Raw genomic sequence first — 26,908 nt, 5'->3', positions numbered from 1 at the left:
ACAGAGAGAATGAGAGAGAGAGCACATGAGAGGGGGGAGGGTCAGAGGGAGAAGCAGACTCCCTGCCAAGCAGGGAGCCCGATGCGGGACTCGATCCAGGGACTCCAGGATCATGACCTGAGCCGAAGGCAGTCGCTTAACCAACTGAGCCACCCAAGCGCCCTCAACCTTTTATTTCTTTTTTTTTTTTTTTTAAAGATTTTATTTATTTGACAGAGAGAGATACAGCGAGAGAGGGAACACAAGCAGGGGGAGTGGGAGAGGGAGAAGCAGGCTTCCCGCGGAGCAGGGAGCCCGATGTGGGGCTCGATCCCAGGACCCTGGGATCATGACCTGAGCCAAAGGCAGACGCTCAACGACTGAGCCACCCAGGCGCCCCTCAACCTTTTATTTCTTAAGAGCTATGGAAAATATATGTAGCTTTGAAGGGTTTCCATACCACCACCACCACCACTTTTGAATTGAGGAAGTGTCATAGGAAAGACCATGAGGTTTAGAGTGAGGCAGACCTAGGACTTGGCGTCTCTGAACCCGTTGCCTCATCCGTAAGAGTAAACACCTCTACACAGTTGTGTGGCCATCGCACTTACTGTTGACACATACGGTGCTCCAACAATGTCACTTCTCCACGTTTGGTCTTAGGTCCCTAGCTTTCCTCTGGACTTTCTGAAATCTGCTATCCTGGAGTTCTTATAGGAGACACCATGGAGACCAACACTTTCCTCTGGGTCACACTGTTACTTTCCTAAAAGTTGTTCTGGCACTTCCACATCACGAAGTCCTTCTGTGTTGATTAGAATTGGGGCCTGAATATTAGCTTCTTCTGTAGCTTCCTTTGCCTTCTCAGGGAGAACATTTGTCAATAACGTAAGTAATGTATGTGTCAGCTGATCTTTAAGAGAATGAGACTTCCAAGTGTTTTTTTGCAACCCAATGGGGAGAGGGTCGGTTTGCAATCATTCCAGCTTCTTTCCAATATTTGCAGACTGAGGGGCACAGACTTGTCATATTCTTTTGTTCACAGGATGACCTTCAAATTCCTTTGCAGTAGCCAACATTATTTCCCCCACAGGGAAGCTTCGAAAGGCAGCACTTGTGGAGCTCAGATGGGAGAATAAAGACATCTCAGCCGAAGCCGAGGGCCCTAGTGTCTACCTGACTGAAGACCCAGGCCTTTCAGCATTCATACAGAAAAGTACAGATCAGGAGTGCAGCCATACTCCTAATTTTCCTAGGGACGGGATCAGACAAGGCTTCTGGTTAGTGTGGAAACCAGGCATGGTCTGAACTACCTGGGTAGAAGGAAGGGAAGAGGGAAAAACTAGTGTAGGAGGTCACATGTTAGTATTTTTCCACATGAGCCTGTTACCATTTCCAAGGTACCCTTTCCTACACGTGTGGAAGGCACTTCCTGAGGTCTAGACACCCAGCAACATCCAGGTGGTTGTGCTGAGCAAAGGGGAGTCCAAGCTCCTGACTGATCGATCATATAGCCAGCTGGGCCCACATGGAGAGGCTGAGCACCCCTAACTCTCCATGGTGGAAGCCAGCTGGTGTACGACAGGTAGTACTACTCCCTTGCCCCTCCTAGAGAGGGAAGGGACTACCGTGGAGGAGGAAGCCAAGACATGTAGAGGCTTCACCTGGGAAAGCTTCGTGCATTGCATCCTGTATCCCACCCACAGTGCCTCAGCCTGCAGGAGCCATGCTGCCTGCCCCGCGCACACTCCCACTTGTCTTACCCTGACACAAAGGGGAAGAATGGGAAAGGTTCCCTAATCATGCTTCAGAAAGTGAGATGGATAGGGACTGTAGGGCAGGACAAAATTTCCCTCCTCAGTCTGGGGCCAACAAAACAAATGCCCTGTGCCCAGAAACCCAAAATCATAGCTGTGGGCAAGACAGCTCCTAAAGCCCCACGGTCTCCCCTTTGGGCTCCTGGACCATGGGCTACATCTGAGGGAAGACTTCTGAATAACTACAGCTCAACTCTGGTTCACCTTCCCTTTGACTCTGACCCCAGTTCAGACCGTGTGGAGCAGTGAGGGAAGAGGACAATACCAACCTCCTGGCATACCCCCCGTGGCAAGAGTGCACTGCTCTGGCGGTGGTGGTGGTGTAGGGCAGCAGCTCTGGCGAAGGAATCCTGGCTGGCGTCTGGCTGGCTGCTGGCCTGGGGCGACATGGGCCAGACTGTTGGTAGGTTCAGCCTCACTTCTGTTCACGCAAGGCCCAAGCCCTAGGTATCCCAATAACACAGTGCCCATAAGCTCAAGAAGGACACCAGCAGGTAAGGCAGTGACATTGGTACTAAGACATTTATTACATCATAAAAAGTCCATTGTTGTCTTGTTTTTCCATATGTACATGTCCCTCTGTCCAGCCCCACCTGCCAACCCTCCATGGTGCCAATCAACTTTCCAAACTGACTAATTAATAAGAGGAAGAATTGGAGGAGGTGGCCCAGCGCTGATGGGAGTGAAGATGGGAGAGGGACACAAAGTGCAGAGTGGCTGGCTTGGCTCTCAATGCCTGACCACGGGCAGGAGGGGCAGGAGGGGCAGGAGGGGCAGGAGGGGCAGGAGGGGCACGAGGACAGGTACTACAGGGTTGGCACAGAGATGCCTCCCCAGGGCTGCCAGGTTGCACATGATACCTGAATGTGTTCTCAGGTTAGACCCCCAGGAATGGAGAGCTGAGGAAGAAGGTCCCCCATCCTGATTGTGGGTCCTAGGAGGGGCTATAAAACTTCTCTTTTTCAGGTCCCTATCCAAGCAGCAGTAACAGCAGCTCAGGCTGGGCCTGAAAAGTTTGTGCCCTGCGGACAGCTGGAAGGGTGGCTGGGGACAGTCTGGTAGGAAGTACTGGTCCTAATCTCTGAGGGGCCTGCCTTAGTTGACCTCGGAGGTGGGCATGGGGTCTGTGGAGCGGGGTGTGGCCAGGAGGGGCACTGGTGAGGTGGCCTCAATGAGAGCAGGGTTGAGGATGATGGGCAGAGTCATGGGTGGTACGCCCACCTGCAGTGGGGAGGCCAAGGGCTGTAGGATTAGTGGGGGCTGAGCCAGGGAAGGAGGCCCATCTGGAGTAGGGCTCAGTCTGCTGGGGCTAGACGCCACTGGTGATCCAGCGGAGCCGCTGTTGGCAGGTCGAGGGCTCTCAGGCTTCTCAAAGTCTGTAGGGAGAGCAAGGGGCTGGTCAGACTCCTTTACATTCCCCAGCTGGTTTACCTAATCTCTGCTTCTCCCCATTCCTGTGAACAAAATGACCCCTATCAGGCTAAGTAGTTGGGAATCTCCCCTTGAAACTCATTCAATATCCAGCTATCCTGTATCTACCTTCTAACTCCTTTGCTTCTTACCTCCAGTCAGGTAAGTTCTGATCTGATCTTTACTAGAATCCCCAAAGGGCAACCTCTGCATATTTATTCCAAGTTCCTGATCCAGCCTTCTCCTTCCAAGCCTGAAAATCTCAAGCAGGTAGCTCATCATAGCTTATTTGGCCCTGCCATTTCCCACAGGAAGAACTCTGGTTCCCTCCTTCCCCTGGCTCACAGCCCATACTCAGCAGTAATCCCAAACTACCCTGGGGCTCCTCCTAGGCTTCCTACTTCCTGCTCAACACCCAGGAGGCTAGCTCAAAAGGACTCACCACAGGCCCCCAGCTCAGAAGGCATCTCTGGGGGAGGTGGATGGCCAGGTGTCCTTGTGTCCCCAGCAGCAGGAGTCATGTGGGCTGAGGCCAGAGATTTTTGGGCATGTGGCTCCATGGGCATGGGGTCTGGGGAGGGCAGAAAAACCAGGTGGCAGCTCTTAGTGTTTTCTTTCAACCACAGCCCTGGCTACCCACCAGTCTTCCCACTGATATGAGTACAGAGAACTAAGTATTAGCTCCAGACTCTCTGATGAGGATTCTTTTGACAAAGCTGAACTAAGCCCCCTACCCTGGATGACAGTCTGCTTGAAGAGCTCATCTCGTAGGTGGGGCAGAAAACAGTCAATGCGCTCCCAGGTGATCTCCCAGAGGGCTGAGGGGCTGCCTCCTCGGGCATCTGCATTGTGGAAAATCTCTGCTGTGTCCATCACCAGAAGCATGTTCTTCAGAGACTCAGGGATGGCCTCTGACTGTTGGTGGCAGTGGGACCATGTAAATAGGAAAGAGGGCATGGCGGGGACATGGTAAGGAGGAGGCAGCCACCAAGGGCAAAACAGCATGTCTTCCCAGCAGGTGGGCGAGGAAGCAGGCAGTGGGAGTTGGGCTGAGGTAGAACATACCAGTAAGTCACTGGAGCCTGCGTGCATATACTTGTCCATGAAGTCCAGGATGGTCAGCCAGAGGGCCGCAAAGGTAGAGAGTGACAGCAGCGGAGACAGGTGCTGCAGGAAGACCTAAGGCCCGCCAGCCCATTTTAGTGAAGGGTCGGAGCTATCTGCATCCCTCTCCAAGGCTGGGAGGCAAGCCTGTCCTATCTTGCATGGGAATCCTAAATCAGAGATTCCTCTGAATTCCAGAATCCTCCCAGGTCCCTGGGTCCTGATGAGTCTCCATAGCTGGGGGTCCCAAGCACCCACATTGCATCTCCAGGTCCTAGGAGAAGCCCTGGCTTTGTCCTCGCAGAAAGGCAGGTGTGGGGAGAGTGGGTAGATGAGGGTGGTGAGCAGTACCTTAGACAGCAGTGTGGAAGCCCTCATTCGAGTCTCCTCCATCCCACCCACATCTGCAGGGCTGATATTCTCCAAGAGCTTGGTCAGTAGAGGAAACAGCACCTGGTGGGTAAAGAGCCAATTGGTCCCTAACAGGCCAGTTGGCAGCCTTACTCCAAGGCAGCCAGGGGCTGGGATGGATAAGCACAGAGCAGAAGGAAAGGTAGGATGCAAACTGAGGACTGACATTACGGGCTCTTCAGGCTGCCCAGTTCTCCCTGTCTTAAGGATTTGAACTTTAAGACCAGAGGGAAGTCCCACCTTGTTAAAACAGGACTCCCACTCCAGGGCATCTAGCTTCTGCAGATCATGTACCAGCAGTGCTCGCTGTAGATAGGTCAGTGCCTGCATCCGGACCTGGCGCCGGGCGTCGCAGCACAGGCAGGCGATGCCTGAGAGCAAGAGCAGGCTCAGGATCCTTCAGGCATCCCAAGTGCCAGCTCCACCTCCACCCCTGCCCTGCCTGCTCCCCTGAGGTTTACCCTGCAGTAACGGGCACCAGCAGTGGGCCCAGAGGCTGCGGGAATCAGCTTCGATCTTCCGGCCACCTGTCTCTAGATGGCGCTGCTCCTCCGCCCAAGAGCTGTAGATCGAGGCCGCTCGAGTGTGCAGGGTGTGCATCAGGTCTAACAACTGGAGTCACAGGAGGGGCAGGAAATGAGCTGGGGTAAGGTCTGGTTGATGCCCCCCAACACTGTCCCTGACTGAGTCCTCAAAGGAGCCCCTAGTACATCACACCATACTCTACCCCTCACCCCTCTTTCTCGACTTCATGAGCTGGTTGTCCCCTGCCAGCCAGTGTTTCCCAAAATTGGGTGTTAATCCTAGTGGAGGAGATATAAGGAGGTGTGTGGAATGAGTGTGTAATAACAATGAATTACATGGTGAAAAAGGTATTTTCAATTCTCTTTCATACCTTCTGATGACAGATAAAGCTTCATCTTGTTAATTTCATTTTAAAACCAGAAAGCAAACCTCAGGCTCAGAGGCTTTGGTGGGCAACAGTGTCTGGTCAACTTTAATAATTTTTTGTTTTCATAATTTTTCTAAGGTTATTCTATTTAAGGCAATTAGTTCTCCATTTTTTTAGTGATAAAAAGTCTGCTCATAAAATAAACTTTATACGCCTTGAATAGACAAAGAATTCTGGAAGGATAGACAAGAAACTAGTGGCAGCGTCTACCTCTGGGGAGGGGAACTTAGCAGCTGGGGGCAGGAATGGAATAGGACTTACTTTTATCTGTTTACCTTTTCGTACTTCTGAACTTTGTACTACGTGTATATATTACTTATTCAAAACATAAATCTTAAATATTAAGCAAACAAAGATTTACAGTGGTCTTGGATAGGGAAACACTGTGGAAGTGGTGGCCGAGGCCCTGGGTTGGAAAACATAGGCCCTTCCTCTCAGCCCTGGCTGTCCCTGGCCCTGCCCACGCTCCCAATGTCAGGGGCAGGGAGAGGAGAGGAAGTAAAGGATGCCATACTTACGTCCTGACTGACCTGTAAAGACACCGTATGGTAGCTGGCAGGCACACCTTCATCCTCATCATCGTCACTATGCCCACCCCGAGTGGCATGTTGGCTGGAGGTTCGAGGCCGCCGAAGCACTGAGCCTTCCTTGGATTTCTTCTTGAAGCGGTTTCCTTTGCTATCATATTTGTGACTCTTGCCACGTTTTTCCTGGGACTTGCACCCTGAGCAGAGTCAGACCCAGGTTACATTTCTACATCATGGACACAGATGGCCTACCTTTTCCTCCCTTTCCCCCGTATATTCACATGGCTACTCCCCAGCTGCCCCTTCATTGGGTAACCCACCGCCATTCAGACTGGCCTCCACAAAGATGCGGAGAGTCTTGACGCAGAGCTCAAAGTTGTCAGGTGTAATGTGGGCAGCATCACGCACGATGAAGGACAGAGATTCTACACATTTAAGCAGGGACTTAGTATCGTGTGGCCCGAGGTCCAGCCCCACTGTTAGGCTGTACTGATTGACCAGGGGTGAAGGGCCTAGCCGGCTGGGCCCAGGACCTGGCTTGGAGTTATCGATGTCATCCTTCCCCACCTGTAAAGTACACAGAGTTGCTGGGAACCCAGGCTTGAGCCTGATCTTCCCTTAGATGCCCTCTCGGAGGACCAGGAATCTTTCCCACAGGCCAAGGAGGGAAGACTCACCCACTGCCCGTATGCTCACTCACCACTAACCAGCCGCTGTTGACCACATCAGCGTCTGTGGCTGATCGGTGGATCTTGCCAGGCCTGCAATGGTCAGCGTAGACCTCTGAATCAGAAGTGTATCCTCGGTCCAGGCTCACATCATTCTGATGGTAGGATGGGAGTTCGCTGTCTGATTGGGCCCCTGAGTCAGCAGGGAGAAGAGAAGAGTCAGGGTGGAAATGGGGACACTGAGATTAAGGATGATTTCAGTTCTAAGAAACAGGTGCTGAAGCCTGGGCTCTCCTCTCTCTTGGTCCAGCTTAGTTTCAGCCCTGTCACCAGGGGGCTGAAGGATGGTCTGGATAGATTCTCTCTTGACCAAATGGGGCAGTAGGCTAATTTGGGCTCCTGATGGCATCTAGTAGCAGCTGTCAGGGGATGGGGGTGGTGGGGAGGACATAGTTTCTGAGAAAATAGTCCTTAGGTAGGAAGCCTAGTGTCATAGACATCTATGTTGCCTACTAGCCTTCATACTATTTAACCCACGAGTGCTGGGGAAAGGCCAGTGGGTACAGGAAGCTCTGGAAGCAGATGGCGGAAATCAGGGGTGTTTAATCTGCTAAATACAATAACCTGTATTTTGTTTTCCTGTCTCAACCCCTGGGGCCATAACTGTTTATCTGCCAATGAGGGTCTCCCTGGGAAAGGGCTTACCAGCATCAGGTCCATCAGCCCTGGCTGTGGACTGCAGGGCAGCTGGAGGCTTTACACCTGAGCCAATGCATTCCAGCAGTGTGAAGAGGGTGGCCCAGTCATCACCTGAGTGGATGTTGGCTGCGTTGGTCTTAAGGAGTTCATGGAGCCCATAGGCTACCTGGTGACTGACTCGGGACAGCACGCTGGGCTTCATTAGCAGCAAAATGCGCAGGGAGAGCAGCACCTGGGTGGGTGGGTGGGGAGCAGGAAGTGGGCACACAGCTTCTTGTCTGGACTCCTTCCCCACCAGTTTCCTTAGGCCAGTGAGGATGGTTTGGCTAGGACCCTCCTAAGAGTACTGCTGCTGGTCTTTTCTTCAATTTTTTGTTTTTGTTTTTTTAAAGATTTTATTTATTTATTTTTTTGAGAGAGAGAGAGAGCCCATGAGTCAGGGGAGAGACAGAGGGAGAAGCTGGCTACCTGCTGAGCAGGGAGCCCGATTCGGGACTCAATCCCAGAATCCTGGGATCGTGATCTGAGTCGAAGGCAGATGCTTAACCGACTAGCCATCCAGGTGTCCCTTCTTTAGTTTTCTTTTAATTTTTTTTTAAAGATTTTTAATTTATTTATTTGACAGAGAGACAGCAAGAGAGGGAATACAAGCAGGGGGAGTGGGAGAGGGAGAAGCAGGCTCCCCACCGAGCAGGGAGCCCAATGCGGGGCTCAAACCCAGGGTCCTGGGATTATGACCTGAACCGAAGGCAGATGATTAACGACTGAGCCACCCAGGCGCCCCCAGTTTTTTTTTTTAATTAAAATTTTTATTGAGCTGTAGATTCATATGCAGTTGTAAAAAATTATACAGCAGGATGCCTGGATGGCTTAGTCAGTTAAATGTCCAACTCTTGATTTCAGCTCAGGTCATGATCTCATGGTTGTGGGATCGAGCCCCGCATTGGGCTCTGCACTTGGCGGGGAGTCTGCTTGAGATTCTGTCTTCTCCCTCTGCCCCTTTCCCCACTCATGTGCACATGCTCTCTCTCAAAATAAATAAATAAATCTTAAAAAAAAAAAAAAAAGAAATAATACAAAGAGATCCTTTGTATGCTTTGCCCCCCCCCCCTTTTTTTTAAGGTTTTATTTATTTGACAGAGAGAGACACAGCAAGAGAGGGACTACAAGCAGGGGGAGTGAGAGAGGGAGAAGCAGGCCTCCTGCCAAGCAGGGAGCCCGATGCAGGGCTCGATCCCAGGACCCTGAGATCATGACCTGAGCTGAAGGCAGACGCTTAACGACTGAGCCACCCAGGTGCCCCTGCCCCCTTACCCCAATGGTAACATTATGTAAAACTATAGTAAATGATAAGTGATACTGACATTGATACAATCTACTGATCTTATTCAGTTTTCCCAGTTTTACTTTACTCATGTGTATGCACGTGTGTATTAAGTTCTACATAATTTAATCACCTAATTTTAGGTTTGTGTATCCTTCACTAGTCAATATGTTGAATAGTTCCACCACCACAGGTTAACCTTTTAAAAACAATTCCATTTATATAACGTTTTTGAAATGACAGAATTTTAAAAGTTACGGACAGATTGCAGGGGTTAAGGTTGGGGGCAAAAAGAAGCACGCCCCTAGAGTATAAATTCTTAAAATTGATGAAGTCCAATTTACCAATTTTTCCTTTTATGGATTGTGCTTTTGGTGTCAAGCCTAAGAATTCTTTTCCTAGCTCCTGAAGATAATCTCCTAGGTTTCTTCCTAAAGTTTTCATAGTTCTACATTTTACATTTAAATCTATGATTTATTTTGAGGGGTGACTAGGTGGCTCCGTCGGTTAAGCGTCCAACTCTTGATTTTGGCTCAGGTCATGATCTCAGGGTCGTGAGATCCAGCCCTGTGTCAGGCTCCCTGATCAGCAGGAAGTCTGCTTGAGAGTCTCTCTATCTCCCTCTGCCCCTCCCCCTACATGCTCACTTTCTCTCAAAATAAATAAATTTTTTTTTTTTTAATTTGTCAAAGAAAGAGAACACACAAGCAGGGGGAGAGGCAGGCAGAGGGAGAGGGAGAAGCAGACTCCCCGCCGAGCAAGAAGCCCGATGCGGGACTCGCTCCCAGGACCCTGGGATCATGACCTGAGCCGAGGGCAGATGCTTAACGACTGAGCCACCCAGGCGCCGCCCCCCCCCTTTTAAATTTACATTCAAGTTGTTAACATATAGTGTAGTATTTGAGTAGAATTTAGTGATTCATCACTTACATATAATACCCAGTGTTCATTACAAGTGCCCTCTATAGTGCCCATCACCCATTTAACCCATCCCCCACCCACCTCCCCTGTGTGATTTTTTGTGTTAATCTTATATCCTGTGACCTTGCTGAACTCACTTACTAGTTCTATGCTGGCTGTCTTTTATACCTGAGCCAAGAGATCTCAGGAGGGTCCTAAGCATGAGAACCAGGAAACCAGGTATAGGGCTGAGACTACCACAAGGCAGTAGCCATCCAACCCTACAGAGCAGATTCATAGGAGCCTGCAGAGGTGCTAAGTACCAGCTTCATACTTGAGACCATTCTAGACTTATCCCTAATGCCACCTGTTAGATTCCTCTAGCCCTGTGGTAGATAACCAGACTCATGCTATGGGGCACTAAATGTACTCTCTGTCTCAGGCCATACCCATAACTGACACTGTGGCTTTAGTCCCCTGCATACTTCCTGCCCTCCAGGCTGTACTCTGCTTACCTGGCCACTGATCTCTTCTCTTCGGAGTAGTCGAATGGCCAAGCGCAGCAGCCCCACCACTGCCCGCTCTACAAGGAAGCAGAAATCCTGTGCCTGGACACACAGGTGATATAGATGGTCTCGGACAGTCTGCCACACACAACCCACACGGTCCCTGAGGAACATAAAGGTGAGGACAGTCTCAGTTGGAGAGGCCACTGGGCAATAAGTCTTTTTGATCCAGGTTAGGCCTTTCAGAGCTCATTGGTATTATACCCTAAGCAGGCTAAGGTATAATAAACAAGCTTCTCCACTGCCTACAGCTACATGTGCTTCTTGCCCCTAAAGCCCACTCAGCAAGATGGCTCCCGTCTTCCATCCCTTTGGCACAAGCCCAGTATGAGGCCTGCCTAAAGACTGCCTTCTACCTGTTCTCCAGCACAATCCTCAGCAGCACCTCTAGGCAGAAAGCAGCATCCTCCTCATCGTATGTCTCTTCATCTGGTGTCACTGAGACCAGAGCCTAAAGCACAACAATACCAGGAGAGCATGGAGAAGTCAGCCACTGGCCCTGCCCTGACAGAAATTAAGGCAGTCACCATTGTCTCCATCTCCCCTCCCAGACACAGCCAGCCCTTTCATCCCTCCTCTTTCCTCTTCACTCTGTACCTTCATGAGCTCCTGCAGTGACTCCAGCTGAAGGAACTTGCTTTCTGTGATCATCTTTTCTGGATCACATTGCTAGAGGGGATGCAAGAGGGAGGAGGGTCAGTGACAAGGGCTGGAGGGAAGAGAATGTTCCCAAGAGCTAGAGAGAGAGGACAAAAGGCATCAGCTCTGGTCATAAGCCCTGGATGATTCTACTCTTCAGTTTCTAGGGCAACCTCTATCCAGTAGGGAGGGATCTAGGCTTGTTTACCAAGGGTAGGCAGAGGCAGTTACCTTGATACAGTCCAAGGCCGCTCTTTTGGCCTCTTGGTTCTCAGTGGATGGGCCCCGCACACTAGACTGCTCAGTACCACTTAGTGTCAGCCAGCTCACAAAGCTTAGTACTGTCGACTCTCCTCTATAGAAAGAGTTCAAACCTTGGTGAGCTCCATAGTTCCGACCCTCCTTCTCCAAGGCCTTTAGCCTCTGATCTGCCCTTACCGATTTGATGGTGTCTCCTCCCTCTGTAGAGAGATCTTGCCATTGGGATCCACAAAATCTTCTACCTGGAAAGTCAGGTCAAGAATAATTTCCTTCCACATGCCCTTTGCATTTTCTGCTTCTCCACGCAAAATTCTCTGGCTTTCTTCTTGTAGCTCAGTGCCCCACACTCCTGACTGGGCCCCCTACAGCTGGTGACTGGCAATGGCTTATATCAGCCTTCTTTTACAGCTATCCCCTCGCCCAAGATCTGTGGTCTTACATTTAAGGTGTTCCTGGTAAGCTTCAGCAGTCACTGGGCCCAGTGCTACTCTCAACCAGTTCCATACACAGATAGCACATAGTTTATGAGCTTTTGCCTTTTATTGTCCACTAGTTTCCTATAAGAATTACCTCCACCATAGCTTTGGGCAGCAGCTGGGCTCGGAAGAGCTGTAGCATGGCCTCCATGATATTCTTCCAGCCCTCCCGCAGGATGTCACCATGACGATGGGCCAAATGGAATACTGTCTTGGCTGCAATGTGGGCTTTGGGGTTGCTTCCAAACACACTGGGAAGGTTCTCAATAGACTGAAAAGGAAGATGAGAAAAGGCTTAGGGTCTGGTAAATGTCTGGAAAGGAGATCTCTTAGGCCTTTACCTATAGTTCCCCAAGGGTCCTTCTGCTTGTTATGGTTCAATCCCCCCTAATACTGGTAGGAAGGGCTAACCTGGTTAAGGCCTTCCCCACTGATGCATCTCCTCTCCCATCCCAATTGCATGAGGTGACACTATTCTCATCCTAGGGGGTGTGAAATAGAAATGGCCTAAGTGCTACTGTAGTCTAGGGGGAGTGAAAGAATATGCCGAGGGAAAACAGCTCCACAGATAAAGATAGATTTATGGCTAAAAGAGAGGTCCTCCTTTGGAACTCTAAGTACACAGTTCTTACCCCTGCTCACCTCACTGCTAAGAGCTGTGAATTTGCACAGAGATATGATGAGATTGTCAAACACATCGCTGAGGCCATAGTGGGCGGAGATCATGGCGCACTTCCTGTAATTTCACATTCCAGAAACAGAGTGAGTCACTGGAAGGCCAAGCAGCCCTTCCAAGTCCCTGAGGAGGCTTACTTGGGATTCTTCCCCAATCAGTCCCAGGAAGAAACCTTTTACTCTTCAATCTGTTTAAGACTGAGCTTTCCCATGCTTCAGCCTCCTTTCAAAAACTCAGAGAAAACCCATTCTAATAAAAATATGAGTAGGAATCAGAAAGGCATGGAGGCAACCATGTTTGCCCAGAGAGGTGAGAGGAGGTCAAGACCAAGGCCACAGCTGGGCTACCTGAAGCCTGAGATGGCTTTCTGGATGATTGTCTCCTCAAGGCTTTTGTCAAAGACATAAGAAAGGGCAGCAATAGTGGGGCCCCATGTCATGGTGAAGAGGTCAAGATCATAGCTGCCAGCAGGCACACGAAGGAATATGCCCTCTGGGGTGGCACCTCGATGAAGCAGCACATTCCACACATAGTTCTCCCGAACCAAGCCTGTCTGCTCTTCAGGCATCACAATTTCCTCATTCCTGTCAGGAGGTAAAGGAAAGAGTAGATGCACTGCTCCTAACTGGTTCCAAACTAGGACAACAGGTTTTGCCCATACTGGTACAGTCCATCAATGAGAGGTCACCAAAAGTGCAGCTCAGTGGTCTGCTTCCTACCCACTAGTGGGACCAGGGAGAAAAAAAGGAAGCACCTAGTAATGCCCCATAATCTCAAAGCCCTGTCTCTAACTGGGGCCTTTAGTTCTATAGTGAGATCTCCATTCTTTCTGGGTATGAGGATGAACATTTCTCTCTACCCTTTCTGATTTACAATAAAAAACTAAGTGCCCCATCTCTGATCTCTGACCCAAACCTCACCCTCCAGTGCCCATCTTGGGTTCTCTACCAGCATCAGAATGCATCTTGTGAGCTGAACAGGAAAACCCAGATGCTCTGGGTTCAGAAAATGGGCCCATGATATTCTACTTAGCAGGGGCAGTTTAGATCCTGGCTCAGAGTACTAGAGCTCCAGTACTATTCAGGTTTCTTTAAGAAATAAATGGGAAGAGGGGCTGCCCAGCTGAGTCTCAAGGCTAAATCCAGGGCATATGAATCACTGAAGTCTGAAGGAACTCTAAAATCTGAGATGCCCAACTATTCTCCACAAATACTCACTTGATGGCATGGTACATGTCCTCCAGGATGTCTTGCTCAAAGTCCTTGCCTCCATTCACACCTTTTAGGTTTTTGCGAAACTCCTAGAGACAGGCCAATAAGCTTTTCCCCCATATGTCAATGCTGAAGCCCCACCTAAAGAACTCCTGGGTCTACAGTAAATAGGACTAAGGAAACAGTAAGTGAAAGAGCCCACATCCCTAACCCAGTTATTTTCCTGGATTGGCCAGCCCTTCCTGATTCCCTTGGACAAACTCTGTCCATTGTGCCCACTGGAAGATCTCATGTCCTTCCTGCTGTACCTCCAAAACTGTGTTGGACCCTCTCTGCCTTGGCTGGGATCCAAGCTTACCTCTAGAGTCATGGGTGCATTCTGTTTGCGAACGTTGTGGTTGTGCTGGTCAGTATTAAGCATGATGACAGCATAGGCCAGGGCAAAGCAGGCATCGCTATTGGCAAATGGGGAGCCATTACAATTCTGAAAAAGCAAAGACCCCACCTGTATCAATGCCCTTCTCTGGCCAATCAAACCTTCACTACCAACCCACTGGCCAATGCTGGATACCTAGGGGGGTTACCAGCCAGAAAGCCTCCAACCTCTTGCCAACTCCTTAACAGAAGCTGGTATCTCTATGGAAAGTTCGCTGATGTTGCTCTCAGCCTTCTTAGGAGACAGCAGCTGGGTCCTTCAGTTGGAGCCATAAAAACCCTCCAGTCAAATGAACCTGGGATGCCGGGCTCAGGCCCTCCCACTCAACTCACTCTCCAATGCTCAGTGAATGCCTCCAGCAATCTCTGGATGACTGGTGCTTCCCCAGGTAAGCGAAAGGCTTCCAGGTAGAGGCGAAGAGCTTCATCCAGCCGTAGGCCCTGAAAGCTGAAGGTGCTAGAGGGAAAGGAAGGACAAAGAGGCTAAAGATATATAAGCTACAAATGTTGGGCTCCCTATTAATTAGCTCTAGTCCCTCTAACCTTTTCATATTGGAACAGAGGAGGCTGAAGGCTCTAGCAAAGGGGAACAATCTTGTGGTCATCTCTACACAGACTAGAATCTGGTAACTCCTAATTTTAGTACTTTCCACATCAGTGCCTTCTTGCCTGGAAACCTCATCCACTAGAACTACCTCGTGCTCAGGAACCCTGGTCTACCCCTTTGCAATGCTCTCTATGCAGAATGGAATGGCTCCCAAAGCTATCTTGCTGGAGACTCTTTCAGGTCCAACAGACATAAGTCATGGGAAGAGGAAGAGTGTGTGACCTTGGTCACCAGCAGGAACTGACTGAGACTATTTTGAGGGAGGGATGCCTTGCCCTTTGATCACCAACCATGTCCCCCATTTCTTGCCACTTCCTCACCTCACAAAGCTCTCCAACAGGTCAATGTTTTTGCGGTCACTCACAAACTCTCCAATCATTTTCTTGTCCAGCCGAGGGTTCTCTCGGAGCCACTGGGCTACCTCTATGTTGTCCATTGGGATGGTGAGGAGGCCTTTCTCCTGCAGAAACTGGATCCCCTTCTTTGGTTTCTGGTTGAACTGCTCTGTGCCAGTGATTAGCAGCTGGAGGAGAGATACCAGAGGTGTCACAAGTTGCTCTGCTCCTAAACCAGACAAGGCCAGGCTGAACTCCATCATGGTCCACAGATGGTCATCTAATGGGCTCCTAGGATGTGGTTCTAAGTGACTCCAAAATTAAGGCTGGATCATACCAGCCATAGCTCTTCCCAATCTTCATGTCTAATTAGAACTGGCTGAGGAACTGGGGTGCCCGGCTGGCTCAGTTGGTAGAGCATGTAACTCTTGATCTCAGGGCTGTAAGTTTGAGCTCCATGTTGGGTGTAGAGATTACTTAAAAAATAAAATAAGATAAATAAAATAAAATACATAATTTTTAAAAAATTGCACTATAAGAGGCACCTGGCTGACTCAGCGGGTAGAACATGCAACTCTTGATCTCAGGGTTGTGAGTTCAAGCCCCACACTTGGCATGGAGCCTACTTGAAGAAGAAGAAAGAAGAAGAAGGAGAAGGAGGAGGGGGAGGAGGGGGAGGAGGGGGAGGAGGGGGAGGAGGAGGAGGTGGGAGGAGGAGGAGGAGAAGACGCAGAAGCAGCAGCAGCAGCAGCAGCTGAGAAGCTCCTTTTCACTCATTTTCTGAGTTCTCAAGACGCAGCCCTTCTCCACCAACTTGGCAACCAGGAAAAAGTAGAAGAGAGACTAGAGAAGGTTCTCTTCTCTCCAGTTTTTTTTAAAAAATTTTATTTATTTGTCAGAGAGAGAGAGAGAGAGCGAGCACAAGCAGAGGGAGCAGCAGGCAGAGGGAGAAGCAGGCTCCCTGCCGATTAAGGAGCCCGATGTGGGACTCGATCCCAAGACCCTGGGATCATGACCTGAGCCGAAGGCAGATGCTTAACCAACTGAGCCATCTAGGCGTCCCTCTTCTCTCGAGTTTTATAGCCGTCCTGGCATCTGTTTATAGTCTAGCTTAGATTTCCCTTCTTTCTTCTATTTTCCAACTTTTAAGGACAAAGTGAACTAACTGTGATGATAACTCAACTTTTTGTCTGTTGAGTCACAGACCTGCAATCAAGGGGACACATAAACCAGTCATTTAGGCTGACCATAAGAGGAAGAAAGGGTTAAACAGAAGGTTTTGTGTTTAAAAAAAATTTTTTTTGAACTTTTCTAAAGCACCAGATAAATGTCGATTCCCTTACACTGCCAATCCTTACCCCAGAGCTCGAGACGACCAATAACCTCCAGCGACTCACATGATACCAGGTCCCAGGTTCTTGTTACCACCAGTAACAACTGGCTCACACCCAGGGCAGCATTTGCCCAGGGGCACACAACAGGGTATGCCTAATTACATGGCTTAGAAGTGAAGGCTTTCAAAGGAGACTGGGTGGTTGCTGAAGTCCCAACAAATGCAAAGATTAGCCTTGGGAAACCGTCCAATGAGCTGCTAGACTCTCCCTTATCCTCTGGGACAGAAACCCTACAAAAGACACCCAGACAGAGGCAGGCAGAGGCTAAGTTCTGGGGATAGCCATACACACCTTCTTTTTGTTTTTAATTTCAATCAGTTCCCGTGGATCTGGCAGGAGACAGGAAAATCGAGGTGGCTTCCGGGTAAACTTTTTGTCAGCTAGGAATGGGAGATGGGAGGAAGAAAAGGAAAAACCCATAAGACTGCTTTTACGATATAATGGCTTTTGGAAGGTTGCCACCAATATACTCTCTAGTGAAGAAGGAGAATGCCTCAGAAATTTTCTTGTCCTCATCAGTCTTCCATGTTCCCAGAAGTCCTATCTTCTAGGGCTCCAAACATTTTATTTCCTCTCTCCATGTTTGAGGGCATGGGTGAGCAGTCAAGGTTCAACTGCCTTAGGGTGTCTGTGCCCCTGCCCCCCTTCCCTTTGCTCTCCACCAGACCCTCCAGTTGAGGGGGCTGAGGATCATGGACACCCAGTACCCACCCCCAGAGTCAGAAGCTTCCTCCAGATCACTGCATCCTGGCTTCCCATGTTCTGCTGTCAGCCGCCCTCCACCTGGCAGATGTAGGCCTGGGATGTCTGGGGCTATGCCTACAGGTTTCCCATCACTGGCTGTTCTTTCAGCTGGTAAGAGAGAAGAAAATAAATGAAGATGGGGTAGGAAATCAAGCAGAGCTGCAAGAGAAGTTATGTATTAGGCCAAGGAGACCTGGATAGGTCCCACATAGACCTACACAGGTCACCAGGCCTGAAGACAACAAACCTAAGCCCAAATAAGTAGTCACTGTCCCAGGTTAGTCAAGCATTAGATTCTATAATTTAATAGAGATTACCTAATCCCATTCTCTGATCTTCTGCAACCTCAGTCTCAAGGGGATGTCAGAGAAGATTAATCAGGGTGGAAGCAGATACTGGGAGTGGGGGAAGGTAGGACCTGGACCTTTCAGGAACAGAAATCCTATATCCTTTCATCTAGGTTCTCTTTTCTCCCCATAAAAAAATAAGAATACTCCTATGCTGTATACCTGAAACTAATGTAACATTGTATTTTAACTATGCTTTATTTTATTAAAGATTTTATTTCTTTCTTTTAGAAAGAGAGTATGTGCACACACACATGACCAGGGGGAGAAGTAGAGGGAGAGGGACAAGCAGACTCCATGCTGAGCTCAGAGCCCAATGCAAGGCTTGATCCCACGACCCTGAGATCATGACCTGAGCCGATATTGAGTTGGTTACTTAACCAACTGAGCCACCCAGGTGCCCCCGTTAACTATACTTTAATTAAATAATAATAATTCTATAAGAAAGCCAAAGTGTGGAGGATAAGAAAAGGACAAGTCCATGAGTCTTGCTAATATGCCTGGCCAATGATTCAAACCACCAAACCCTGGAAACACAGAATTGGGAGAGCCCCCAGAGGAAGTGATATAATGGCTGGAGAGAGGATTCAGTGAGTAGAGAAGTGATAAGCATAGAACCCTGGGATCCTCAAAGAAAGAAATGCCTCTCACTATTGCTGGACTCTCGGGAGCCATCTACTGCCTCATAGCCAGGTCTGGCTGCTTCTTTCTTCTCTTGCTGGGTAAGATTGTTGAGGACTTTGGCCTGGCAATGGGCCTCAGTGCTGTCAATCACTGTCAACAGGGCATCAAGAGACAGGAGGTGTGTTGTATAGAGCTGACCAGACACAGGGAAGGCATTCTGGAAAGTAAACAGATCCAGTAGACTTGAGGTGAGAATACTTTACACTTTATCCTTTTCCAAAAACCCTGAAACCGCCTGTAACTTCTACATTGTCCTGAGAAAATGCCTTTCTTCTTCCTGTTCCCCAACTCTCAAGTGTTTCCCACCCCGCATATAGTATGCTCACTACCACCAGAGAGATTTCCTTAATAGAGCCTTTCTAGAGGCCAGTAATAATGCTCAGCACCTTGGACAGCAGCTTGGTGAGGTCTTCAAAGAGGTTTGAACAGTAGTAGTCACAATCATAGTTGATATAGAGCTCAGTGACAAAACTGGGGATGTGCCAGAGCTGCACAATGGCCTCCAGTGCCATCTCCTTCATCTCATAAGGCATTTTGGGGTTCTCCACAGTGATGATCTCCATGAGCTTTTTGATGTACATCTGGCAATAATCCAGTAATAGCCATTTGGGAGGGGAAGGATTCAAGATAGGAGAGAAAAATTAGACAGGTAAACCATTAAACACAAGAAGGAGAAGTCCAGCCAGGAGGCATGCATTAAGAGACCCTTAAAGGTATTCTATCCTCTTTGGCCTCCATGTTGGGGGAGGCCTGGCTCTCTACCTCACACCTGATCCAAAACAAGTTGCTATTGCCCCTCTTTGTGCTCTCTATGTGAGCCTGACCAGTTTGACTTGCTTGCCTGTGCTGCAGAAGAACTGCTAGGCAGAAAATCATACCCACTCATGGTGAGGTTGTCTACCAGTCTTCGTATTTGGCTTCTCTCATTTTATAGCTAGCCTGTTTCCTCTGGGCTTCTTTAAATTTCTCCACCAAAGAGGCCAGCCAATGAACCAAACTATGGAGGCTAAAAGCACTGTCTACAGGAGCCCCTAAATCCCATCCCTGCAGAATAACAGAGCTGGCCCCATTGAAGATGCTATACATCATTTTTTTTTCTTCTTCCAAGTTCAATACACTCACCTCCAATTGGAACTTGAGGTGCTCCCTCATGCTTTCAAACAGCAGGAAGCATACCCGCAGGGAAGCAGCATAAAGGTTGAGTCGCTCTACACTGAGTAGCTAGAGATCAGAGTAGGGTTAAATCATTAGCTTTCTGAACCTATGGCTCAACCAAGAGAAAAGCAGGAGAGCAAACTGTGTGAGGCTGCCACTAAGGTCCTGTGCTCTAAGGGAACTCTGTAGCTAGCCATTCCCGTATTTCTCTTTGGCTGCCAGAGTCCCCAGGGAACTAATAGTATCCTTCTGACAATGACCACTGGCCAACTGGGGAGGGAGGTTCTTTTCTGGATCCTATACTTTTTGCACCAATCAGCCAAATGTCCCCGTGCACTCTTGGTCCTGAAGAGACCCTGAAAAACAGCCAGGGGCTCAGAGCCCCTCTAGAAATCCAGTCTTACCTGGAGTAAGTGGCGGCACATCTCATCCTTGATGAGGCCCAGGAGGGTTTGGCACTGGGCTACAGGGGCTGATTCAAGAGCCACTGTCAGCAAATGCAGTCCCATGTGGATCATAACCTCTGAATTGTGGCGGTCGTGTGGATTGGTCAGGGAGATGAGGAAGCGGAAGAGCTCACGGATGCAGGGAAGACCACAGGGGACCAAAGCTGTACCTAGGGAAGGCCAGGAGTAAAGTGGGATTGCTAAGAAACAACTGGCTTGACAGCTTGGCCTGGCCTGCCCTGCATTATACAAGGCAATTTCAGATAAGTGATTCTCTTCAAGGAAAAAAAAAAAGTTTTCTTTCTGGGGAGGTAAGAAGGTTACTCTCACTTATTGAAGGCAATCAGAATTGATGATCCTACCTTCTGTTAAAAGTCCCAAGCTTTCTATTCTTCCCTCTCACTTCCTACTGTCCACCAAAGTCCCTCTCTGTATAAGTTAGAGAAGGGCTCCATCCAAGCCAACAGTCCTCTGGCTTGATTCCATTTCCTGACCAGAAAATGGCCTAGAACCTGGACCAGAAGACACTTTGGGTCCAAGATGGTCTAGACTCAGGATGCTTAGTGGGCAGGATGGGGGAGGTGAACAGGCACAGCCTGCCTGAGAGAACTCACCTTCCTTCTGGGAGGACTGTGTAAAGCGCACACCCCGGGGATTGACGTAATCCATGTCATGGACAGAGGCAGAGTCAGAGTGGTCAGCAGGGGACGTGCACTCCTCTAACACTTCAGGGATGGATTCCACGGATGCTGACTGGGCCTTTTCCACATGGACCCCTTCCTGCTATGACCAGTAGCAGGGGGATAGGAAGAGGGATGAAACAAGAGCAACTTGGAACTTATTCCCCTGAAGTGCCTATGCTCCAAGTGTCTCTAATGGACTGCAGATATAGGGCCAGCTCAGTGGGCTTATGAATCAATGCAAGATGCAAGGTGGCTCAGGGCAGAGTATGATGAAAGACTCAGAAAGCACCTCCTGAGGCATCAGTTGACCTAAAGTGACTAGAACTCTAGAGGCAACAGAGGCTCTCTTAGGCTTGGGGTTTAAATCATTACCTTCCAGACAAAGCTATGGCCATCTCCCTCACCTCTGCCAAGTACTACCTGTATGCATGACTTCATAAATCCCATGAGCTACCTCTCACAGTGAGTCTTGCTGTGGATTTTCTACACAGCACAGCTGATTCTAGGAAACAAGAAATAACCCCCTACCCCAACCTTCTTTTGAGCCAAGGCCTGGACAAAGGATGCAAAGGATCAAGCCAATTCCCACAGGAGAAGACTAGAGAGGGGCCTTTAGAAATCAAAGCCATACCTGGGGGTCAGGCTGCTCAGGAACCCCTAGCTCACTGCTGCCAGGCTCTGTAGCTGTGCTATACCCTGGAGAGCCAGGTTGTTCCAGGTCAGTAAGGTCCTCCTTGGAGGTGGTCTGGGAGGAGAACTCCAGGCCACTGTCTGTAGAGGGGCTGACCACCGCTGAGGCAGCTTCTGAACTTGCAGAGGAGATGGGAGTGGGCACATCAATGAAGGGCATGCCCCCTGCCAAGCAAAGTAAGTAAGGCTTGAAGCTGAGAGACTCTGCAAAACACATACCCTCCATGGCACCAGGGGCTGTTTCCTAGACTGCATAATAATCTCTGTAAACGATGGTCTCTAAAGTAGTCAGAGTCCCTCTGGAAGGAGAACAATCTTAAGTCACTGCAGAATTGCTAAATGGTCACAGTCTGAACAGACCTGGAGTTTTCCTTTTTGCACTTAGCAGAAAGACCAAAGCCCCTCAACTGGCTGGTTTTCAATATTAAAATCCCCAAGAGAGGAAGGACATTTTCTTCTATCCTAATCAGGGGAAGCAACCCAGGGCACTCACCTGTGGGGTTAGAGGATAAGGTAGTTCCATTGGGGGTGGGCAGCTCTGAACCTGATGTGACTTTGGTCACATGGCGCAGGGGCCGGGGGGATCTCTTCTGTTTCTTCCACTTGGATGAATCACTCATGCCTCCTGCTCTCATTTTCAGCTGGAAATAGAATACCTCATTAGCATTGGTATTCAAACTAAGATTCTTTCCCTAGAAATCTCCCTTCTTTTATTTCTACTGGTCCCTAGAAAACAGACTATATGTCACATTTGTGCTAAAGGAAAAATCTAGACCATCAGAGCACATTCCTACTCCTCTAACCTGGCTTCTACATCTGCCACTTCACAGATCAGCCTGGCAGCCTCCTAAACATTCTACTTTTAGGCTGATCACACATTACTCTGCTTCCCTGAGTCCTGGGTGGCAATCCTAAGTCCTGTAGATGGTGGCCTCTTATAGAAAGGGTGAGGGCAGAGGCTCCTTTGCCCGAAGCTTCAGATCTACAGGTCCTGGATTCCTGGGCTTTGTTCAACTACCTGTAGCACAGCCTCCTACTCCAACTATGGTTCTCTCAACTATGAGAGTCTACACTTTCCCCGTCACACTCAGCTTTCCCACTGCTTCGTGAACTGGGCCTAGATTCTAAACATATTCCTGGCTCTCTGAAATTTTTGCATCAGATTGGTCAAAGGCTCATTCCTTGGAGTTAAGGAAGGAGTGGTATCCCAGCCGATTTGTGGAGTTAAGGATGGAGGGTCATGTCACGCTGCTGTTCTGCTCTCTACTGCTCCCAATTTTGGTACATCACTGAGACCTGTCCTTCTCACTGTTGGGTCTTTCTAGATGCAATTTTATGTTTTCAAGTGTAAGGCTACTGATTTCTTGGACCCTTGCTCTATTCCATTTCCTTCTCTCCTGCTGTATTTCCATTTCTCCTATAGCTTCCTTTTAGTCACAAAGGAAAATCTCTAAAACCTATTGTGGGAACTATTCTGAGATGTAAGTTTTTATGTATTTTCTCCACCCTAAGCTCACAGCTACTTTGTTTAGGCCCATTTCATTTTCCTGGTCTTGATGCCTTCTGTTAGGGTTTGAAACCAGTCCCTCTACAGTTATACCATACTATTCCTAGACTGATGGACCATCCCTGGACTGGGCAACAGTAATGGTCCAGGAACCATCAGAATGCCTCTAAGAGAGTAGAAGCATTCTTCCTCCCTGCCTCTTTCTAAAGGCTGAATATACCCAGGCTATCCTTCGCCTGTTTGATTCCTTCTAGTATTTGGAGGATAGGCCTCCTTCCTCAACCTCCCCAAGCCCTCCCGAACATGGGTAACCACTGATCCTTTGCTTAGAAACCACATAATTCTTCCTTCCTTACCAATAGCTCCACCCAGAAAGGAAAGAGGTCCAAGAGTTGAGCCCTGCACCCAGCTCTTACTAACACAGCAACAGCCTCATACTGGATTTTCACTTCTTGTCCCCCCATCTCCAAAATGCCTACAGTAAAATGCCTAGCATGGAGCTTCAAGTGCTCTGAGCACTGTGGCTACACAGGAACCAGGGTGCTCTCTCCAGTAACCACTGAAGCTCATCTGTAGCAAGTTCATGGTAAAAAGAATGTTCTGGGAGTAAGAGTCAGCCAAATATACAGTCAAGAAGCTCAAGAGATCAATGAGAGAAAACAAGAACCTCCTGAGTTTATCAGCAATTGTTACTGAGGTCCAAAAAGTACTAACATCTGGATCCACTTTTGTGAGCTATCTTCTCTCTAGGTGGCCTCCCAATTTCAGGGACTCTAGGTGGTTCTACTTCCACTGAGAAGCCAGTCACTCATTGAGATTCCTTCCTACACTAGGATTAGTCCTTCCTGTTTCCTTTTCTAACCTCTGCAAAGCTAGCTCCAACGTGATCATTTCAATTAGTATTCTCTGTCTCCTGGCCTGTCTCTCTGTCTCACAAATGCCTCAGCCCTTAAAAAGTACAGTTATGCTCCCTTGTCCTAAGGTTCTAAAGTTGGGGCTGGGCAGTAGGTGTTCATGGAACCCTACAACACCTTATCCATATAACTGTATTTCCAAAGGGCAGTATAAGCTTTACAAAGAAAGGTCCTAGGTTAATAATCATGGCAAAACGCTGGGAAGCTACTAAAGAGAAATGCAACTTGTGATGAGTCAAGCACACAAATGAAAATTGACACAATTCATGCAAACAGAATGCAGGCCTATGGACCATCTAGCTAGGTGTACAGACACACATTTCTTTTTATCTTCAATGACCTGGGCTATCCAGCTCCTTCCCATCCATCTAGAGTCCTAAATCTTGGAATAAGTCCTTTAATGTTAACTAAGAAAAAAAAGAACCCAACTAGATGGATTTTCCTTTCCCTCCAAACCCAGTTCAAGTGTCCAAGTAGAGTTAAGACTGTGCTTAAGCTCCATATGCCGGCTCTGAGACAGGAGAGGGTAGAAGGGGTAAGGGCCTTGCTTAGAGGTCGCTCACAGCTCCCCTAGAAATGGTAGATATTAAACCTCCTACCAAGATGTCAGCAGGACCCAGGCCCTCTACCTAGGCTCATTACATGATGTATCACCAGTTCAAAGCTTCCTTCTGCCTCCAGGCAACCAAATGCCCCAGGAAAACTCCCAACACTGCAAAGCTACAAACACATGCAACGCTTCCAAAGCCATGCTGTGTTACTAGGGAGGGGTAAGTTGTGCTTTGCACAACGGAAATGGGACCCAGATGTTATATATACATATACATATATACATATATATATATGTGTGTGTGTGTGTGTATATAATAAACATTAAATAAATTAAAAGGAGGAAAGGAGAGGGAGAGGGAGAGAGACCTTGAGGTTCTTAAAGAGTAGTACCCTCTCTAACTGGTTCAGGGCTTTGGTCTGCTCCCCACTACTTAGCTCCAGTTTGTTGAGGAGACATGGAGAAATCTGTGAAAGACAGGCAAACGAACGATTTAAACAAAGTGACATAAACTCAGACACACGCCAACAGAGCAGAGGGCAGGAATGGGGATGGATGGCTAGGGAGAAGGAAGGTCAGGTGCATGCACCAAACAGCCAAGGGTCATCTCCATGGGCAGAACCTCTTAGGGCTGCAAGTAGAATCATCAGAGGCCTGTGAAGTCCAGGACTTCAGTTCAAGATAGAAAGAGGCCATTCTTCTGACCACCATTCTTCTAGCAGTTTGAGAACCTTCTGATCTAGTCAGGCTTGATTTGTCTCGTCAACAGAGACTAGTGCAAGTGTGAGCCCAGTCTAATCCAGCATTAGGGTGGAACTTAGGGCATAGGGTCCTCAGGCCTCCTACCTGCCAACAAGGCTGGGCCTTGAGGGGATGGTAGGACGTTCACCTTTATCAACATACATTTTTATCGCAACCTGATCAGCCTCACCAAGATTCCGTAAAAGACTGGCTCACCAGCTTATGTGTTGGATCAACAAAGATAGGCTGGGAAGGAAAGGTTGGGGAAGAAGAGGTATCTGGGGAAAAATAAATTTCTCACTAAAGGAGTGACAGCTGTTTCTAGATTCCAGGCAGACCTGTAAAGGCAAAAGCATGTTTTTGCTAAGCAAGGGTACCCAGGAAAATCCCCATAGCACTGAAGTTGGGAGACCAAGGTTTGGATGAGGGACAGCAGGTCATACCTTCTTCATGTTGGTCCCCATATAGTTCTTGGGTTCTTCTTTAAACTGAGGTAACCTATAAGACAGAGAATCCCATGGACTGTCATTAGGGATAATAACAAATCTCCCCTGCATGCCAGCCATAGTCCAAAGGTGCTCTGGGCCAGAGCATGCCCTGTCTCTTAGGAAAAGCTAGGAAGAGAAGCAGCTTTTTGAGAGCCTCATCAAAGGAAGAAATTGGGGGACTTACAACACTTTCTTAAAAAGAAGGTAGTCACCAGGGCAAGGTGACTAAGTGCTCTTGGAGTATGGTGGCTCTTTTCATCCTAAACTGACTCCTTCCTACTTGTGTTTACCTGACAAGTACTGATGAACGCCACAAGATGGGGAAGAGGGCAGTCCATCAAAACCCTAGGAGACTCAGCAAAGAGTGAGGAGTTAAAGGTAGGTTGAGTTTTGAAACCAATAAATCTGAGCCTGAGGAGTAAGAACACTGCAGCAGGGCCCAGGGGCAGATCTGGTCTGTAGATAGTAAGAATTATTACTTATAGATTTGAGAGCAAAATGAAATCCCATGGGGAAGTTTTTTTGTTTTTTAACTAGACTGTTTTTTAGAGCAATTTTAGGTTCATAGCAAAACTGAGCAGAAGGTACATTGATTCCCATATAATCCCAGCCCCTACAGATGCATAACCATCCCCATTATTAATATCACCTAAGGAGCCTTTAAAGCCCTTGCCTCAGTCAGATCTTCTCAAAATCATTCTACTGAAAAAAGGTATAGGAAACAGGCAGTTAGGCATAGTATGAAAAGGCCCCCTAGGCCCTAAACTGAGGGCCTTGACTAGGGTAACCGGTGGTCCTGGGGTGCCAGAGACTGAAGGGTTTGCAGGGATGCAGGACTTTCAGTGCTAAAATCGGGACAGTCTGGGTAAACAAGGTTGTCACCCTAGCCTTGGTCCTTCCTCACAGAGCTCAGCACCCTATTCCAGGCTCCCTTGAATTTCGCTTCCTTTATGGGTTCCCTTTCCCAGCTGCTACCTGCACAGAAACAGACACAAGTTTGGGAAGCAGAACAAGGTCTGTCAGCCTAGATCAAATAACCCTCTGCCTCCCCCTGAGGCCAAGCCAGCTCCCTCCTCCTTCTCCCTTGTTCAGTAACCCTGGACCCAGGGAACTACCCCCATCCAAAATCCCAGTGGCCCCTGAAGTGGCTGTAGGGTTGGCCAGGTCCCTGAAGTGGCTGTGTGGAAGCAGGCAGGCTCAAGAGGCCTGGGCAGCCGGGCTGAAGCAAACAGCAGCAGGTTTACCTTGTGAAGAGCAGCTGCACCATGTCTACGAGAGTGTGCTCTGCGGATTTTCTCAATAACTCTGCACAGGCAAAAACAAATAACACAGGTGTCATTACTTGCTGTGCTATTATCAGGAGACGTCTCAGAGCAGACTCCCCTCCAAACCTTGTTTACTAAGGATTATGCCAAACTTATTAAAACCAGCTCCAGCTCAGCCTGGCAGCCACAACTGCACTAGCCCACTAGATGGCACTACTGAGTCAGGAGAAAAAAGGAGGGGGCACAATGATGTGTTTTCATGGGCTGCAGGCTAGTGTCAATCCCAGAAACCCCAAGGGAGGA

At 48.7% G+C, this 26,908-nt stretch overlaps 1 protein-coding gene across 11 annotated transcripts in view; it reads right to left on the bottom strand.

Annotated features, from left to right (window-relative positions):
- Positions 1-1,362: 1,362 nt before the first annotated feature.
- GBF1 (golgi brefeldin A resistant guanine nucleotide exchange factor 1) overlaps positions 1,363-26,908 on the bottom strand; it is a 119,587-nt gene continuing 94,041 nt past the window's right edge. For 2 of the 11 annotated variants that reach the window (XM_035027861.1, XM_035027905.1), the window contains 35 exons: positions 26,585-26,645; positions 25,296-25,350; positions 21,634-21,781; positions 21,082-21,305; positions 20,382-20,550; positions 19,726-19,937; positions 19,289-19,387; positions 18,553-18,747; positions 18,134-18,323; positions 17,103-17,243; positions 16,683-16,771; positions 14,983-15,185; positions 14,389-14,512; positions 13,979-14,104; positions 13,627-13,709; positions 12,757-12,993; positions 12,376-12,469; positions 11,828-12,004; positions 11,435-11,499; positions 11,228-11,351; positions 10,955-11,026; positions 10,714-10,808; positions 10,307-10,460; positions 7,574-7,799; positions 6,901-7,061; positions 6,521-6,767; positions 6,192-6,397; positions 5,183-5,333; positions 4,962-5,092; positions 4,662-4,763; positions 4,272-4,385; positions 3,941-4,121; positions 3,649-3,777; positions 3,018-3,172; positions 1,363-2,173 (listed from right to left, as the gene is read on the bottom strand). In XM_035027861.1, coding sequence (XP_034883752.1) covers positions 1,997-2,173; positions 3,018-3,172; positions 3,649-3,777; positions 3,941-4,121; positions 4,272-4,385; positions 4,662-4,763; positions 4,962-5,092; positions 5,183-5,333; positions 6,192-6,397; positions 6,521-6,767; positions 6,901-7,061; positions 7,574-7,799; positions 10,307-10,460; positions 10,714-10,808; positions 10,955-11,026; positions 11,228-11,351; positions 11,435-11,499; positions 11,828-12,004; positions 12,376-12,469; positions 12,757-12,993; positions 13,627-13,709; positions 13,979-14,104; positions 14,389-14,512; positions 14,983-15,185; positions 16,683-16,771; positions 17,103-17,243; positions 18,134-18,323; positions 18,553-18,747; positions 19,289-19,387; positions 19,726-19,937; positions 20,382-20,550; positions 21,082-21,305; positions 21,634-21,781; positions 25,296-25,350; positions 26,585-26,645 — 5,117 coding nt within the window. In that variant the 3' untranslated portion in view covers positions 1,363-1,996. Of the gene's footprint in view, positions 2,240-2,299; positions 3,173-3,648; positions 3,778-3,940; positions 4,122-4,271; positions 4,386-4,661; positions 4,764-4,961; positions 5,093-5,181; positions 5,334-6,191; positions 6,398-6,520; positions 6,768-6,900; positions 7,062-7,573; positions 7,800-10,306; positions 10,461-10,713; positions 10,809-10,954; positions 11,027-11,227; positions 11,352-11,434; positions 11,500-11,827; positions 12,005-12,375; positions 12,470-12,756; positions 12,994-13,626; positions 13,710-13,978; positions 14,105-14,388; positions 14,513-14,982; positions 15,186-16,682; positions 16,772-17,102; positions 17,244-18,133; positions 18,324-18,552; positions 18,748-19,288; positions 19,388-19,725; positions 19,938-20,381; positions 20,551-21,081; positions 21,306-21,633; positions 21,782-25,295; positions 25,351-26,584; positions 26,646-26,908 lie in introns of those variants that run through there. The other 9 variants (XM_035027870.1, XM_035027864.1, XM_035027911.1 and 6 more) reach the window with 9 other exon arrangements.

Source organism: Mirounga leonina, unplaced genomic scaffold (genome assembly GCF_011800145.1).
Source record: "Mirounga leonina isolate KUSES-001 unplaced genomic scaffold, KU_Mleo_1.0 Mir_114, whole genome shotgun sequence".
Classification (NCBI taxonomy): domain Eukaryota; kingdom Metazoa; phylum Chordata; class Mammalia; order Carnivora; family Phocidae; genus Mirounga; species Mirounga leonina.
Note: the sequence above shows the minus strand (reverse complement) of the source record. Positions and strands in the feature narration are given on the sequence as shown.